Source organism: Dendrobates tinctorius, unplaced genomic scaffold (genome assembly GCF_039654945.1).
Source record: "Dendrobates tinctorius isolate UK_male_01 unplaced genomic scaffold, ASM3965494v1 ptg000041l, whole genome shotgun sequence".
NCBI lineage: Eukaryota > Metazoa > Chordata > Amphibia > Anura > Dendrobatidae > Dendrobates > Dendrobates tinctorius.
This window is the reverse complement of record NW_027361709.1, coordinates 1,420,155-1,439,088: the sequence shown is the minus strand read 5'-3', so window position 1 is coordinate 1,439,088 and position 18,934 is coordinate 1,420,155. Positions and strand designations below refer to the sequence as shown.

Genomic DNA, 18,934 nt, shown 5'->3' with positions numbered 1-18,934 from the left:
GATTCTGACAGATCAGGGGGCTTCTAAACGAAGACAGGATCCACACAGCAGCCCACCCTCGAAATAAGTGCTTCACCAGGGAACATGCAAAACGTTTTATTCTTCTCTGTGTGTCCGATAATCCAGAATACCTGATAATCCGGCGCTTTCTGTTCACACTACTGTAATAATGCTGCCGTGCCCTCGCGGTCTAAGAAGTGTCGTCCCCACAGCTGTCTGAGACGCTTTGTCTTCTGGTTCCCACTAATTTCAGGATCTCTGCCTGTTATCAGTGAATGGAAACACCGCTCACTGCTACAGAATGAAGATCCGCTCACAGCTGATTGTTCGCTACTATTGCATCCAGTCCAGACATTGATATGAGGTCAGATTGGGGGGGCTGGAGCCAATTCTATGGGGGCGTAAGATGTTAGGCTGAGGGGAAGAAAAGAGTTAGATAAAATATCAAAAATATATAACAACGTGTAACTTTCTATTTTTATTTTGTCGGATTTCAGTAAATTTAATAATTATAACGAGAAAAGGCAAATTATAATGACATCTGCTTTTCCTCAAAACACAAGTGATTGGGAATGAGCAGCTCGTGGAACGCAAAATACTGACTGTGCCCCAGGTGTCCCATGCTGCGCATAATGTGTTGTGAGGAACTGTGGGGGCATCAGTATGGGGACATATTGGGCGTACCCTAATACTGGGGAATCATACTATGTTGGGGGCACTATCAAACAATGTAAAATTGATCTTCAGCTCACCTGGTTCAGCCTGCCCAGTCCTCCTTTCCATAATCTCGGTGCACGGAGTGAATCCATCCCCATCTGGGAGAAATGCTCAATGAAAAAAAGTTTTTTATGGTTCCAGCACGAATTGATGTATCTATATTAATATGGGGTTTTTTTTTTTCTTTTGCCGGGTGCGGTGGTGTGTGCCTTTAATCCCAGCTATTAGGGAGGCTGAAGTTTGTTTGTTTTTGGTTAAATCATTAGATTATTATTAAGTGAGAATTCACATTGAAATATGTTTGTATAAGATGGATGCATCATAGGGTTAAACTAGTGAGGTACTATTGTTAACTTTGAATTAGTGATGTTAGTTTCACAGCTGATTTTGGTGGGTGTTACCCAAGGCAGCCTTCTCTGGTTGCTTTTCCTTGATAAGTGCAACATTTATTCAGTATTTTATGCTATGATTAAGGGTCAAATATGATCCGAAACGCGTAAGCCTACACATGCTTTTATTACCACTGGAATTGTATTTTTTAATTATGGATTAAATAAAGGCTTTTCTTAATTTATGCTGGGGGCACTGTGGAGGAATCATACTATGTTGGGGGCACTGTGGAGGAATCATACTATGTTGGGGGCAGTGTGGAGGAATCATACTATGTTGTGGCACTGTGGGGGAATCATACTATGTTGGGGGCACTGTGGAGGAATCATACTATGTTGTGGCACTGTGGGGGAATCATACTATGTTGTGGCACTGTGGGGGAATCATACTATGTTGGGGGCACTGTGGAGGAATCATACTATGTTGTGGCACTGTGGGGGAATCATACTATGTTGGGGGCAGTGTGGAGGAATCATACTATGTTGGGAGCACTGTGGGGGAATCATACTATGTTGTGGCACTGTGGGGGAATCATACTATGTTGGGGGCACTGTGGAGGAATCATACTATGTTGGGAGCACTGTGGGGGAATCATACTATGTTGGGGGCAGTGTGGAGGAATCATACTATGTTGTGGCACTGTGGAGGAATCATACTATGTTGGGGGCACTGTGGAGGAATCATACTATGTTGGGAGCACTGTGGGGGAATCATACTATGTTGGGGGCACTGTGGAGGAATCATACTATGTTGAGGGCACTGTGGAGGAATCATACTATGTTGGGGACAGTGTGGCGGAATCATACTATGTTGGGGGCACTGTGGGGGAATCATACTATGTTGGGGGCACTGTGGAGGAATCATACTATGTTGAGGGCACTGTGGAGGAATCATACTATGTTGGGGACAGTGTGGAGGAATCATACTATGTTGGGGGCACGGTGGAGGAATCATACTATATTGGGGGCAGTGTGGAGGAATCATACTATGTTGGGGGCACTGTGGGGAAATCATACTATTTTGGGGGCAGTGTGGAGGAATCATACTATGTTGGGGGCACTGTGGAGGAATCATACTATGTTGAGGGCACTGTGGAGGAATCATACTATGTTGGGGACAGTGTGGCGGAATCATACTATGTTGGGGGCACTGTGGGGGAATCATACTATGTTGGGGGCACTGTGGAGGAATCATACTATGTTGAGGGCACTGTGGAGGAATCATACTATGTTGGGGACAGTGTGGAGGAATCATACTATGTTGGGGGCACTGTGGAGGAATCATACTATGTTGGGGCAGTGTGGAGGAATCATACTATGTTGGGGGCACTGTGGGGGAATCATACTATGTGGGGGGCAGTGTGGAGGAATCATACTATGTTGTGGCACTGTGGAGGAATCATACTATGTTGGGGGCAGTGTGGAGGAATCATACTATGTTGGGGGCAGTGTGGAGGAATCATACTATGTTGGGGGCACTGTGGAGGAATCATACTATGTTGGGGGCACTGTGGAGGAATCATACTATGTTGGGGGCAGTGTGGAGGAATCATACTATGTTGGGGGCACTGTGGGGGAATCATACTATGTTGAGGGCACAGTGGAGGAATCATACTATTTTGGGAGCACTGTGGGGGAATCATACTATGTTGGGGGCACTGTGGAGGAATCATACTATGTTGAGGGCACTGTGGGGGAATCATACTATGTTGGGGGCAGTGTGGAGGAATCATACTGTGTTGGGGGCACTGTGGAGGAATCATACTATGTTGGGGGCAGTGTGGAGGAATCATACTATGTTGGGGGGCAGTGTGGAGGAATCATACTATGTTGGGGGCAGTGTGGAGGAATCATACTATGTTGGGGGCACTGTGTAGGAATCATACTATGTTGGGGGCACTGTGGGGGAATCATACTATGTTGGGGGCACTGTGGAGGAATCATACTATGTTGTGGCACTGTGGAGGAATCATACTATGTTGGGGGCAGTGTGGAGGAATCATACTATGTTGGTGGCACTGTGGAGGAATCATACTATGTTGGGGGCACTGTGTAGGAATCATACTATGTTGGGGGCACTGTGTAGGAATCATACTATGTTGGGGGCACTGTGGGGGAATCATACTATGTTGGGGACAGTGTGGCGGAATCATACTATGTTGGGGGCACTGTGGGGGAATCATACTATGTTGGGGGCACTGTGGAGGAATCATACTATGTTGAGGGCACTGTGGAGGAATCATACTATGTTGGGGACAGTGTGGAGGAATCATACTATGTTGGGGGCACGGTGGAGGAATCATACTATATTGGGGGCAGTGTGGAGGAATCATACTATGTTGGGGGCACTGTGGGGAAATCATACTATTTTGGGGGCAGTGTGGAGGAATCATACTATGTTGGGGGGCACTGTGGAGGAATCATACTATGTTGGGGACAGTGTGGCGGAATCATACTATGTTGGGGGCACTGTGGGGGAATCATACTATGTTGGGGGCACTGTGGAGGAATCATACTATGTTGAGGGCACTGTGGAGGAATCATACTATGTTGGGGACAGTGTGGAGGAATCATACTATGTTGGGGGCACTGTGGAGGAATCATACTATGTTGGGGGCACTGTGGAGGAATCATACTATGTTGGGGCAGTGTGGAGGAATCATACTATGTTGGGGGCACTGTGGGGGAATCATACTATGTGGGGGGCAGTGTGGAGGAATCATACTATGTTGTGGCACTGTGGAGGAATCATACTATGTTGGGGGCAGTGTGGAGGAATCATACTATGTTGGGGGCACTGTGTAGGAATCATACTATGTTGGGGGCACTGTGGGGGAATCATACTATGTTGAGGGCACAGTGGAGGAATCATACTATTTTGGGAGCACTGTGGGGGAATCATACTATGTTGGGGGCACTGTGGAGGAATCATACTATGTTGAGGGCACTGTGGGGGAATCATACTATGTTGGGGGAAGTGTGGAGGAATCATACTGTGTTGGGGGCACTGTGGAGGAATCATACTATGTTGGGGGCAGTGTGGAGGAATCATACTATGTTGGGGGCAGTGTGGAGGAATCATACTATGTTGGGGGCAGTGTGGAGGAATCATACTATGTTGGGGGCACTGTGGGGGAATCATACTATGTTGGGGGCACTGTGGAGGAATCATACTATGTTGGGGGCAGTGTGGAGGAATCATACTATGTTGGTGGCACTGTGGAGGAATCATACTATGTTGGGGGCACTGTGTAGGAATCATACTATGTTGGGGGCACTGTGTAGGAATCATACTATGTTGGGGGCACTGTGGGGGAATCATACTATGTTGGGGGCACTGTGGAGGAATCATACTATGTTGGGGGCACTGTGAGAGAATCATACTATGTTGAGGGCACTGTGAGGGAATCATACTATGTTGGGGGCACTGTGGAGGAATCATACTATGTTGGGGGCACTGTGGAGGAATCATACTATGTTGGGGGCACTGTGAGGGAATCATACTATGTTGCGGGCACTGTGGAGGAATCATACTATGTTGGGGGCACTGTGAGGGAATCATACTATGTTGGGGGCACTGTGGAGGAATCAAACTATGTTGGGGGCACTGTGGAGGAATCATTCTATGTGAGGGCATTATGTTGGCATCGTACTGTGTGGGGAGCACTGTTGGTGCTTCATGATGTGTTGGGGGCGCTTCACTGCTTTGGGGCACTATAGAAGCACTATACTGTTTTGTGGGGAACTGTAAAGGCCTCATACTGTGTGTGGGTGGAAATTGGGGGAAATCAATGTGCAGACATTACACTGTATGGTGGTCATGCACTACTTCAGTCTGTGGGCGGCGATATGCCATGTGTACTCCCTTCTGTGCTGCACAGTGACTCTGCCACATAATATTTTTTTTAGAGGTGTAGCACTTTTGCTCTGGGGTCCCATGATGTCCGTTTACGCCCCGGATCTGATGCCCCGTTCCATCTGGTGCTGCGGCTGATGACACTATAGGAGGGTCGGACGCAGCCATTTTATCATTCAGAGCAGATAGAACTGTTGATTGTTGGCAATTTGTGCTTTTTCAGCCTTTTTTTCACCGCCTGATGTCACCGGTTGTCTCAGACTCAGGAACTGTGACGATCAGACGGCCATAAGTCCTGACATTCCCCAGTACCCGAAACCCATGGTGCCCAGACCAAATCTGCACGATGGCTAAAGAGGTTTACTTTCAAGACCAGACCCCCAATAATGGGCCGACGAGATGGAAAGAGCGGGACCTGGCCCAGACTCGCTTCTTCAGGGCAGCTTGCAGGACGTTCGGACCTCCAAAGTCAAGAACCCGACGAATCTTCGCTCCCCCAATGGAAAAATTGGAAGCGGAGACTCAAGAAATTAAAGGGAAGACCAATGTGGACTCCAGGGGCCTCCGCAAGTCACAAGGTGATGGGACGACAGCGACGGAGGAGCCGAGTCCGGCCAGGAGGAGCGTGTCAGACTGGATACTGGAAAGGAAGAATCTCAGGACCCAAGTGGACAATATGGGGGACGTCGAAAAATGGCTGCAAGGAAAACCGGAGCTGACTGATCTGGAGAAACGCATATGGAAAAAAATGGTGGAGAGACAAGAAGAAAGCCGGGCGTCCAGGGAGGATACTGAGGATGTGGTGAGTACAGCAATATCTACAACTACAATACCCATCATGTAGGGACTACACCAAGATACAGCTGAAACCTCCGCTCCCCCTGATGATGGGAGTTATAATCCTCTCTCATCACTCCCCTCCTCCCTAATGTAATCTATAGGATGAAGAAGTCAGAGTGTTAAAGAGCGCACAGCGCAACAGGATCACCCCCAGCATCCAGCAACCCAGCCCAGAAGCCCTGGCAATAATGGACTACTACCTGCACCGACGACGGCTGCGCCTGGTGGATCTCTACAACCAGACGAACAAAAGCAAAAAGAAGGAGATCTCCAGTCACGACCTGAAGTCTGTGAGGAAAGAGGTGACGAAAACATGTCCATACCGTACTCATCAGGAAACCCGTCCTAAGATTATGAGTGGTGCTGTACTTATCATCTACATAGGACAGTATTATAGTAGTTATATTCTTGTACATAGGGGGCAGTATTATAGTAGACATATTCTTGTACATAGGGGGCAGTATTATAGTAGTTATATTCTTGTACATAGGGGGCAGTATTATAGTAGCTATATTCTTGTACATAGGGGCAGTATTATAGTAGTTATATTCTTGTACATAGGGGCAGTATTATAGTAGTTATATTCTTGTACATAGGGGCAGTATTATAGTAGTTATATTCTTGTACATAGGGGCAGTATTATAGTAGTTATATTCTTGCACATAGGAGCAGTATTATAGTAGTTATATTCTTGTACATAGGGGGCAGCATTATATTAGTTATATTATTGTACATAGGGGGCAGTATTATAGTTATATTCTTGTACATAGGGGCAGTATTATAGTAGTTATATTCTTATACATAGGAGCAGTATTATATTAGTTATATTCTTGTACATAGGGGGCAGTATTATAGTAGTTATATTCTTGTACATAGGAGCAGTATTATAGTAGTTATATTCTTGTATGTAGGAGCAGTATTATAGTAGTTATATTCTTGTACATAGGGGCAGTATTATAGTAGTTATATTCTTGTACATAGGAGCAGTATTATATTAGTTCTATTCTTGTACATAGGGGCAGTATTATAGTAGTTATATTCTTGTACATAGGAGCAGTATTATATTAGTTATATTCTTGTATATAGGGGCAGTATTATAGTAATTATATTCTTGTACATAGGAGCAGTATTATAGTAGTTATATTCTTGTACATAGGAGCAGTATTATATTAGTTATATTCTTGTACATAGGGGGCAGTATTATAGTAGTTATATTCTTGTACATAGGAGCAGTATTATATTAGTTATATTCTTGTACATAGGGGCAGTATTATAGTAATTATATTCTTGTACATAGGAGCAGTATTATAGTAGTTATATTCTTGTACATAGGAGCAGTATTATATTAGTTATATTCTTGTACATAGGGGGCAGTATTATAGTAGTTATATTCTTGTACATAGGAGCAGTATTATATTAGTTATATTCTTGTACATAGGGGGCAGTATTATAGTAGTTATATTCTTGTACGTAGGAGCAGTATTATAGTAGTTATATTCTTGTATATAGGGGCAGTATTATAGTAATTATATTCTTGTACATAGGAGCAGTATTATAGTAGTTATATTCTTGTACATAGGAGCAGTATTATAATAATTATAGTCTTGTATATAGGAGCAGTATTATAGTAGTTATAGTCTTGTACATAGGAGGCAGTATTATAGGCGTTATATTCTTGTACATAGGGGCAGTATTATAGTAGTTATATTTTTGTACATAGGGGCAGTATTATAGTAGTTATATTCTTGTACATAGGGGCAGTATTATAGTAGTTATATTCTTGTACATAGGGGCAGTATTATAGTAGTTATATTCTTGTAAATAGGGGCAGTTTTATAGTAGTTATATTCTTGTACATAGGGGCAGTATTATAGTAGTTATATTCTTGTACATAGGAGCAGTATTATAATAGTTATAGTCTTGTATATAGGAGCAGTATTATAGTAGTTATAGTCTTGTACATAGGAGGCAGTATTATAGGAGTTATATTCTTGTACATAGGGGCAGTATTATAGTAGTTATATTTTTGTACATAGGGGCAGTATTATCGTAGTTAAATTCTTGTGCATAGGGGCAGTAGTATTGTAGTTATATTCTTGTACATAGGAGCAGTATTATATTAGTTATATTCTTGTACATAGGGGCAGTATTATAGTAGTTATATTCTTGTACATAGGAGCAGTATTATATTAGTTATATTCTTGTACATGGGGGGCAGTATTATAGTAGTTATATTCTTGTACATAGGAGCAGTATTATAGTAGTTATATTCTTGTATATAGGGGCAGTATTATATTAGTTATATTCTTGTACATAGGGGGCAGTATTATAGTAATTATATTCTTGTACATAGGAGCAGTATTATAGTAGTTATATTCTTGTACATAGGAGCAGTATTATATTAGTTATATTCTTGTACATAGGGGGCAGTATTATAGTAGTTATATTCTTGTACTTAGGAGCAATATTATAGTAGTTATATTCTTGTATATAGGAGCAATATTATAGTAGTTATATTCTTGCACATAGGAGCAGTATTATAATAGTTATATTCTTGTACATAGGGGCAGTATTATAGTAGTTATATTCTTGTACATAGGGGGCAGTATTATAGTTATATTCTTGTACATAGGGGCAGTAGTATAGTAGTTATATTCTTGTACATAGGGGCAGTAGTATAGTAGTTATATTCTTGTACATAGGGGCAGTTTTATAGTAGTTATATTCTTGTACATAGGGGCAGTATTATAGTAGTTATATTCTTGTACATAGGAGCAGTATTATAATAGTTATAGTCTTGTATATAGGAGCAGTATTATAGTAGTTATAGTCTTGTACATAGGAGGCAGTATTATAGTAGTTATATTCTTGTATATAGGAGCAGTATTATAGTAGTTATATTCTTGCACATAGGAGCAGTATTATAATAGTTATATTCTTGTACATAGGGGCAGTATTATAGTAGTTATATTCTTGTACATAGGAGCAGTATTATATTAGTTATATTCTTGTACATAGGGGGCAGTATTATAGTTATATTCTTGTACATAGGGGCAGTACTATAGTAGTTATATTCTTGTACATAGGGGCAGTAGTATAGTAGTTATATTCTTGTACATAGGGGCAGTTTTATAGTAGTTATATTCTTGTACATAGGGGCAGTATTATAGTAGTTATATTCTTGTACATAGGAGCAGTATTATAATAGTTATAGTCTTGTATATAGGAGCAGTATTATAGTAGTTATAGTCTTGTACATAGGAGGCAGTATTATAGGAGTTATATTCTTGTACATAGGGGCAGTATTATAGTAGTTATATTTTTGTACATAGGGGCAGTATTATAGTAGTTATATTCTTGTGCATAGGGGCAGTAGTATTGTAGTTATATTCTTGTACATAGGGGGCAGTATTATAGTAGTTATATTCTTGTACATAGGGGGCAGTATTATGGTAGTTATATTCTTGTACATAGGGGCAGTATTATAGTAGTTATATTCTTGTATATAGGAGCAGTATTATAGCAGTTATATTCGTGTACATAGGGGCAGTATTATAGTAGTTATATTCTTGTACATAGGGGGCAGTATTATAGTAGTTATATTCTTGTACATAGGGAGCAGTATTATAGTAGTTATATTCTTGTACATAGGGGGCAGTATTATAGTAGTTATATTCTTGTATATAGGAGCACTATTATAGTAGTTATATTCTTGTACATAGGGGCAGTATTATAGTAGTTATATTCTTGTACATAGGGGCAGTATTATAGTAGTTATATTCTTGTACATAGGGGCAGTATTATAGTAGTTATATTCTTGTACATAGGGGCAGTATTATAGTAGTTATATTCTTGTACATAGGAGCAGTATTATAGTAGTTATATTCTTGTACATAGGGGCAGTATTATAGTAGTTATATTCTTGTACATAGGAGCAGTATTATAGTAGTTATATTCTTGTACATAGGGGGCAGTATTATAGTAGTTATATTCTTGTACATAGGGGGCAGTATTATAGTAGTTATATTCTTGTACATAGGGGGCAGTATTATAGTAGTTATATTCTTGTACATTGGGGCAGTATTATAGTTGATAAATTCTTGTACATAGGGGCAGTATTATGCCATGTATATATTTTTCTAGGCTATGATACCTATCAGTGACTTGCAGTTTGATGATTTGGTCATCTCACTTGGCATGAAACATCCAAATCACGTCAATTACAAGGAGCTTTCAGTTGGGCGCCATTTATGGTGGAAGAATACAAGAGCTGAGAGGAGGAGCGGCGAGTTGGTGACTCCCGGTACAGTAACAGGGTCATGCGCCTTCAGACTCTCTGGACTTTTTTATTCTCATGCGTCCCTTGTTTTGTGTCCGCAGATGTAGCACAATGCTTCCTGCCACCCGTTGATGCTCGGCCCGAGGCATCTGGTTCTGTAACTCTCGATGGCTCGTTGTTTTCCAATTGTAGATCACGTCCGCCCCACAGTGTGCCAAGCGACAGCAGCAAATCGCACTTTTTACAAGTTCCCCCCATCAGTCTAGAAGAGATGAGACCCCTCAGCTACGAGGACATGGAGGAGATTGGAAAAAATTACAGGGAAAGGAGACGAAGAGCACAGGTGAGGGCATCGGATGTGTAACCACAGGGAAGAAACGTGGCAGGAACTACAAGTCCCAGCATCCTCATTCACCCTCATCCTGAATGATAAGTCTAGTTATAGATGTTGGTATTTCTTTTGTCCTTAGAGCAACACCCGGCTATTAGAATGGCTGGAGCAGTGCCGCCTGGTGCGCAGCGGTAATGCCGCCATCGATGCCCACGCTCTGCCCTCTACACTGGGAGAGGAGGCAGCGGAGCAGGTGGAGCAGTTCAGACGACAAGGCCTACAGCAATACTACCAGATCCTAAAACTGTGCCAGGCCCACGGGGTGCCCCTCACCAAGACGCTGCTGGAACAAGGTGACACCCCGACTTCATCCCGACATCCTCGCACCACAGCGGCTCTGAGCCTGACCAGATCCCATTTTTTCCCTTGCACAGCTTTATTGCACCCCGGGGATAAGCTGATCTGTGAGTCTAAAGAACATCTGCAGCTCCGACAGCCCGGGACAGCGCTCAGATCCAAGCATACGACTAGGAGGGCGAACAATGGGGCGACATCTCCGGAGGCGGCAAGAACGGACAAGATAATGAAGAGTTTCTCAGAGTCCGGGTAAAAAGCTATGAGAACAGCACGAATCATACGGGATGAAATCGGGCCCCAAAAATGAGAAAGGGCCCCTTATGTTAGCGGTTCAAATCGTACCTCATCCTGGTGATAAAGGGACGATATCCAGCCATGGCCAAAAGTGTCGGCACCCTTAATATTGTTCCAGAAGGTGAAGCTTTTCTCCCAGATGATTATTTCACTTATACATGTTTTGTTATACACGGGTATATTTCCTTTGTGTGTATTGGAACAACACAAAAAACAGCAGAGAAAAAAAGGCAAATTGGACATAGTTTCACACAAAATCCCAAAAATGGGCCGGACAAAATTATTGGCACCTTTCCAAAATTGTGAGTAAACATCTTTGTTTCCAGCATGTGATGCTTTTTCGCACTCACCTGTGGCAAGTAACAGGTGTGGGCATTATGAAAATCACACCTGAAACCAGATAAAAAGGGGAGAAGTTGCCTTAATATTTGCATTGTGTGTCTGTGTGCCACACTAAGCATGGAGAACAGAAACAGGAGAAGAGAACTGTCTGAGGACTTGAGAATCAAAATTGTTGAACAATATCAATAATGTCAAGGTTACAAATCCATCTCCAGAGATCTTCATATTCCTTTGTCCACGGTGCACAATATAATCAAGAAGTTTACAACCCATGGCACTGTAGCTAATCTCCCTGGATGTGGACGGCAGAGAAAAAATGATGAAATAAAGTAACGCAGGAGAGTCCAGACTGTGCATAAGCCCCAGTCAAGCTCCAAAGAAATCCAAAGTATCCTGCAGGCTCAGGGGGCATCTGTGTCAGCGCGAACTATCCGTCCATATGAAAATGAGATGAAATGCTATGGTAAGAGAACCAGGAGAACATCACTGCTGTGCTGATGCAGAGGCATAAATAGCTAGACTGCAGCTGTCCAAAATGTACGTGAGTAACCAAAATCCTTCTGGGAAAGCATCTTGCGGACAGATGTTAACAAGATAGAGCTTTTTGGAAAAGCACGTCATTCTACTGTTTACCGAAAATGGAATGAGGCCTACAAAGAAAAGAACACAGTACCTACAATCAAATATGGTGGAGGCTCAGAGATGTTTTGGGGATGTTTTCGTGCCTCGACTGTGTGCAAGGCATCATGAAATCTGAAGATCACCATAGGAATTTGGGTGGCAATGTAGTGCCCAGTGTCAGAAAGCTGGGTTTGTGTCCTAAATCATGGGTCTTCCAGCGGGACAATGACCCCAAACATACTTCAAGAATCCCCTAGAAATGAATGGAAACAAAGCACTGTGGAGAGTTCTGAAGTGTCAGCAATGAGTCCGGGTCTAAATCCTATTGATCACTTGTGGAGAGAACTTAAAATTGCTGTTGGGAGAAGACGCCTTCAGATATGAGAGACCTGGAGCAGATTGTAAGAAGAGTCCAAGATATCAGCTGAGAGGAGTAAGAAGCTTGTGATGGTTATAGGAAGCGATTGATTGCAGTTATTTATTCTTAAGGCTGCAAATATTAAGATTAGGGTGCCAACAATTTTGCATGGCTTATTTTGGGGTTTTTGTGTCAAATTATGTCCAATTTTCCTTTTTTCTTTGTTTCTTTTGTGTTTCCATAACCACAAAGGAAATAATCAGAAATATGGTGCTGGAGAAGGATGTTATCAATACCATGGATGGCAAGAAGAACAAACAAAGCAATTTTGGAACAAAATCAGGCCAGATATGACACTCGAAGCAAGGATCACCAAAAGAAAGGATCACCAAGCTATGACTTGCCTACTTTGGGCATATCATACACAGAGAGCAATCACTGAAGAAGGACATCATGGAAGAATAGAAGGAACAAGGCGAAGAGGAAGACCAGCAACTCGATGGCTTGATACAATCAAGATAACGGCAAAGAAGACCCTGGTGTAGCCATCTAGGCTTGCAGAAGATGGATCTTCCTACAGATTATTCATCCATCAACTCGCCATGGCTCAAGATCCAGCCAAAGGCCATCAATAATAATAATATTAACAAAACGTGCAATTGCAAGAATTCTCTGGAACAATTTCAAGGGTGCCAGCACTTTCGGCCATAACTGTATGTCTCTCTACCTGCCCTAATTATATCAGGAAAGGACAAGATGGACCTACAGAAACTTCCCTCTGGCTTATTGTAAGGTGTACCCCGATCTCACCGACTGATAGGAAGAAGTAAGAGGACAAACTAATGTGAAGCCTTGAACTCTTCTAATATCCTGAGTTACATCCTGTATCATGCCCCAGAGCTGCACTCACTATTCTGCTGGTGCAGTCACTGTGTACATACATTACATTACTGATCCTGAGTTACAGCCTGTATTATACTGCAGAGCGGCACTCACTATTCTGCTGGTGCATTCACTGTGTACATACATTACATTACTGATCCTGAGTTACATCCTGTATTATACTCCAGAGCTGCACTCACTATTCTCCTAGTGCAGTCACTGTGTACATAAATTACATTACTGATCCTGAGTTACATTCTGTATTATACCACAGAGCTGCACTCACTATTCTGCTGGTGCAGTCACTGTGTACATACATTACATTACTGATCCTGAGTTACATCCTGTATTATACTCCAGAGCTGCACTCACTATTCTGCTGGTGCAGTCACTGTGTACATACATTACATTACTGATCCTGAGTTACATCCTGTATTATACTCCAGAGCTGCACTCACTATTCTGCTGGTGCAGTCACTGTGTACATACATTACATTACTGATCCTGAGTTACACCCTGTATTATACTCCAGAGCTGCACTCACTATTCTGCTGGTGTAGTCACTGTGTACATACATTACATTACTGATCCTGAGTGACATCCTGTATTATACCCCAGAGCTGCACTCACTATTCTGCTGGTGCAGTCACTGTGTACATACATTACATTACTGATCCTGAGTTACATCCTGTATTATACTCCAGAGCTGCACTCACTATTCTGCTGGTGCAGTCACTGTGTACCTACTTTACATTACTGATCCTGAGTTACATCCTGTATTATACTCCAGAGCTGCACTCACTATTCTGCTGGTGCAGTCACTGTGTACATACATTACATTACTGATCCTGAGTGACATCCTGTATTATACCCCAGAGCTGCACTCACTATTCTGCTGGTGCAGTCACTGTGTACATACATTACATTACTGATCCTGAGTTACATCCTGTATTATACTCCAGAGCTGCACTCACTATTCTGCTGGTGCAGTCACTGTGTACCTACTTTACATTACTGATCCTGAGTTACATCCTGTATTATACTCCAGAGCTGCACTCACTATTCTGCTGGTGCAGTCACTGTGTACCTACTTTACATTACTGATCCTGAGTTACATCCTGTATTATACTCCAGAGCTGCACTCACTATTCTGCTGGTGCAGTCATTGTGTACATACATTACATTACTGATCCTGAGTTACATCCTGTATTATACTCCAGAACTGCACTCACTATTCTGCTGGTGCAGTCACTGTGTACATACATTACATTACTGATCCTGAGTTACATCCTGTTTTATACTCCAGAGCTGCACTCACTATTCTGCTGGTACAGTCACTGTGTACATACATTACATTACTGATCCTGAGTTACATCCTGTATTATACCCCAGAGCTGCACTCACTATTCTGCTGGTGGTGTCACTGTGTACATACATTACATTACTGATCCTGAGTTACATCCTGTATTATACCCCAGAGCTGCACTCACTATTCTGCTGGTGCAGTCACTGTGTACATACATTACATTACTGATCCTGAGTTACATCCTGTATTATACTCCAGAGCTGCACTCACTATTCTGCTGGTGCAGTCACTGTGTACATACATTACATTACTGATCCTGAGTTACATCCTGTATTATACTCCAGAGCTGCACTCACTATTGTGCTGGTGCATTCACTGTGTACATACATTACATTACTGATCCTGAGTTACATCCTGTATTATACCCCAGAGCTGCACTCACTATTCTGCTGGTGGTGTCACTGTGTACATACATTACATTACTGATCCTGAGTTACATCCTGTATTATACTCCAGAGCTGCACTCACTATTCTGCTGGTGCAGTCACTGTGTACATACATTATATCACTGATCCTGAGTTACATCCTGTATTATACTCCAGAGCTGCACTCACTATTCTGCTGGTGCAGTCACTGTGTACATACATTACATTACTGATCCTGAGTTACATCCTGTATTATACTCCAGAGCTGCACTCACTATTCTGCTGGTGCAGTCACTGTGTACATACATTATATCACTGATCCTGAGTTACATCCTGTATTATACTCCAGAGCTGCACTCACTATTCTGCTGGTGCAGTCACTGTGTACATACATTATATCACTGATCCTGAGTTACATCCTGTATTATACTCCAGAGCTGCACTCACTATTCTGCTGGTGCAGTCACTGTGTACATACATTACATTACTGCAGGCGAATCTTCTCTGCAAAGTCAGAAAACAAGGAGGAAGAAGCTTCCAGAATCTCCGTCGGAGGAGCTCCGTACCCTCCAGAAGAATATGTCAAATGGGTTAAGAGAAAAGTCAGAGGGAAGAAGAAAGTCAGGACAGAATCCGTGAAATGTTGGACGACCTTCGAGCAGTTTGAAGAAATGAGTCGGTAAGTTGGAGAAGAAAAAAGCCGCTCAGTGTAGTGATGTGAACAGTGATCTGTAGCAGCACAGAGAATTTCAGGAGATGAGTGCAGTGGTATCCTTAGAAGAGGTCTTTATCTTCTGATCACTGGGGGTCCGACATTCAGGCCCCCCACGTGTCCCCCCTGCTGATCAGCACAGCGCCGCACCCTGTGTAGTGGCCATTCCCAGTACTGCAGATCAGCTCCTATAGAAGTGAATGTATCTTAGCTGCAGTACTGGGAACATCCACTACGCAGTGTACGGCGCTGTTCCACTCTGTACATCCAGCTAGCGCTGATCTGTACGGGGGTCTCAGGTGTCGGACTCCCACCTATCTGATATTGATGATCTATCCTAATTCACTAGTACCCTGAGGCACCGATTCCCGCACAGCTTCTATACGTCTGATGACAACGCGTTCTGGCCGGGGCAGATGCTGGAGAAGCTGCAAATTTATCTGCCCAAAGTATCGGCTGCGTCCTGAGGCCGAGACCCCGTAATCATGCACGGAGTAATAAAGCGACTGTCACACAATCCTGGCATCGGTGACTTACTTCTAATGCGCCAACGAGAAATTCAAGTAATGTTCCTCCTCCGTGTCACGCAGGAAGCTGAGATATGAGGAGCTGTATGTGGTCCTCGTTCTGCTCACCGGGATTTTGCTGTGGATCCCACCTCCTGAGCAGAGGGGTCACCTGCGGCTCCCGGGCCCCTGTACGAGGGTCCCACCTTTCATGTTCCATTTTCACCATTGGGGTCTTGCGTGGATGAAGAGGCCCTCAGGCTCCAGGTCCTGGGTACGTCTGCTACCTCTGAACTGTTCTGGGGTACGTCCAAAACATACCACAAAAATTAGGTGATAAATATGACCCCAACCATCCCAAGTACATGACAGCACAGAGTATTTTAGCAGAGTAGAGCGAACTTGTGCCATGTCACAGATGGAGAATCACAGCAGCACAGAGGATTTCAGGGGTAGCGTGCATTGGGCTGGTGGGAGGGTCACAGACTAAAGTTACATACGGATAGGTGCCATGTCCTCAGCAGCACAGAGTATTTCAGGAGAGGAGTGGGCTGATTTTATGGGAGGTAACTTGAAGCCTCCGGGCCCCGATGCAACATCTTTATGAGGGCCCCAACCACTTTGCGCCATTTATTATTATGAAGAGGGGGTTTTGGCCCCATAGGTCTGGCTGTCCGTGTGCGCATGCCCCCTCTGCACTCTTATATTAACACCCTTTGCAACCCTTATAGGGACCACCATAACCGGAGCCCTCGGCATAAACCTGGGGATGCGCAAGAAGAACCACAGCTCCCGGGGCCCATCTGCACAGGTCTCAGTTGCATCTCAGAAGCTGAGCCCACTGCAGACTTGGCGGCTGCCGGCAGCGTCGCACAGCCTGCGCCGAGTCTTACTGCTTTGATTACGGCATTTTCTATTCTTAGATGCGGCTGATAGTCACGGCAGTAGCACTTAAAGGGAATCTGTGAGTGGGATAAACTCTCCTGTGGGCATGGACGTCACAGGACGGTGAATAAAATGATGCCTTCATATCTGTGATCCGATGTCTTATTCCTGAGAAATACTCGTTTTCTTAATATATAAATGAGCTGTTAAGATCTATGGGCCGGACATAGATCTCCCCGAGAATCTGCCTCCTGAGATTAGTGTAAATGACAGGGATCGTCACCAGTGATCAGGAGAGCAGACTGTTGGTCATTACATGTCTCACACGGGTAACGCCCCGTTCATTTTGGCTAAGCTCTGGAGGTGGAGTCTCGGGGAGATCTATGTCCCGCCCCTAGATCATAACAGCTCTTTTCTCAGAAACTATTCAGATCGCAGATATCAAGGTGTCAGGAGGGAGGATCCCACTAACACACGCTCTGTAAGAGGCTGATAATGGGGGGGGTGTCCGCTCTGACCTCAGCCCCCTTGTGATGGCGCCGTCTGGGCTCTTGTAGATTTTATATTACCCAGTAATATTAATGTGTCGTGTAGAAGTGATCGCATGGCTGTAGGGTCAAGTAAATATTGTAAAAAAAAATATGGAAATAAAGGTTCATGTCACCTAATTAAATCTAAAAAAAAAAAAGAGAATGCCCACATTTGGTATTTCTGCGTTCTCTACTTGTCCGAAGTAATAAAATATCACAGTATTTATTCCATATGGTGAACAACAAAATGAGAAGAAATAAAATGACCATTGTAATGGCAGAATCGCTGCACTGTGTCCTCATCGCTTCCCTAGAAAATGAATAAAAAAAGCTCAGAACTCAGGAGGCTCCAGAGACCCCGATGTGTCATCAGAGGCTCCAGCGACCCCGATGTTTCATCAGAGGCTCCAGAGACCCCGATGTGTCATCAGAGGCTCCAGAGACCCTGATGTGTCATCAGAGACCCCAATGTGTCATCAGAGGCTGCAGAGACCCCAATGTGTCATCAGAGGCTGCAGAGACCCCAATGTGTCAACAGAGGCTGCAGAGACCCCAATGTGTCAACAGAGGCTGCAAAGACCCCAATGTGTCAACAGAGGCTGCAGAGACCCCAATGTGTCCTCAGAGGCTGCAGAGACCCCAATGTGTCAACAGAGGCTGCAGAGACCCCAATGTGTCAACAGAGGCTGCAGAGACCCCAATGTGTCAACAGAGGCTGCAGAGACCCCAATGTGTCAACAGAGGCTGCAGAGACCCCAATGTGTCAACAGAGGCTGCAGAGACCCCGATGTGTCAACAGAGGCTGCAGAGACCCCGATGTGTCATCAGAGGCTGCAGAGACCCCGATGTGTCAACAGAGGCTGCAGAGACCCCAATGTGTCAACAGAGGCTGCAAAGACCCCAATGTGTCAACAGAGGCTGCAGAGACCCCAATGTGTCCTCAGAGGCTGCAGAGACCCCAATGTGTCAACAGAGGCTGCAGAGACCCCAATGTGTCAACAGAGGCTGCAGAGACCCCAATGTGTCATCAGAGGCTGCAGAGACCCCAATGTGTCAACAGAGGCTGCAGAGACCCCAATGTGTCAACAGAGGCTGCAGAGACCCCGATGTGTCAACAGAGGCTGCAGAGACCCCGATGTGTCATCAGAGGCTGCAGAGACCCCGATGTGTCAACAGAGGCTGCAGAGACCCCAATGTGTCAACAGAGGCTGCAGAGACCCCAATGTGTCAACAGAGGCTGCAGAGACCCCAATGTGTCATCAGAGGCTGCAGAGACCCCAATGTGTCCTCAGAGGCTGCAGAGA

The 18,934-nt window shown here is 43.9% G+C and overlaps 1 protein-coding gene across 1 annotated transcript; it reads left to right on the top strand.

Annotated features, from left to right (window-relative positions):
* The first annotated feature begins 4,217 nt into the window (after nucleotides 1-4,217).
* Nucleotides 4,218-16,226, top strand: EFCAB12 (EF-hand calcium binding domain 12). The gene is made up of 8 exons (XM_073574957.1): nucleotides 4,218-5,764; nucleotides 5,904-6,104; nucleotides 9,946-10,105; nucleotides 10,183-10,424; nucleotides 10,552-10,765; nucleotides 10,847-11,018; nucleotides 15,491-15,676; nucleotides 16,059-16,226. Exons 1-8 carry the CDS (start codon nucleotides 5,309-5,311, stop codon nucleotides 16,174-16,176), a joined length of 1,749 nt encoding a protein of 582 aa, XP_073431058.1. The 5' UTR covers nucleotides 4,218-5,308; the 3' UTR covers nucleotides 16,177-16,226.
* Nucleotides 16,227-18,934: the final 2,708 nt, after the last annotated feature.

Bases quoted from the DNA above. Each gene is read 5' to 3' on its own strand.
- EFCAB12 (XM_073574957.1), top strand. From the start codon at position 5,309: ATGGCTAAAGAGGTTTACTTTCAAGACCAGACCCCCAATAATGGGCCG. The intron at 5,765-5,903 runs GTGAGTACAGCA...TGTAATCTATAG, and splicing joins GGGAGGATACTGAGGATGTG to GATGAAGAAGTCAGAGTGTT. The intron at 6,105-9,945 runs GTGACGAAAACA...ATATTTTTCTAG, and splicing joins TGAAGTCTGTGAGGAAAGAG to GCTATGATACCTATCAGTGA.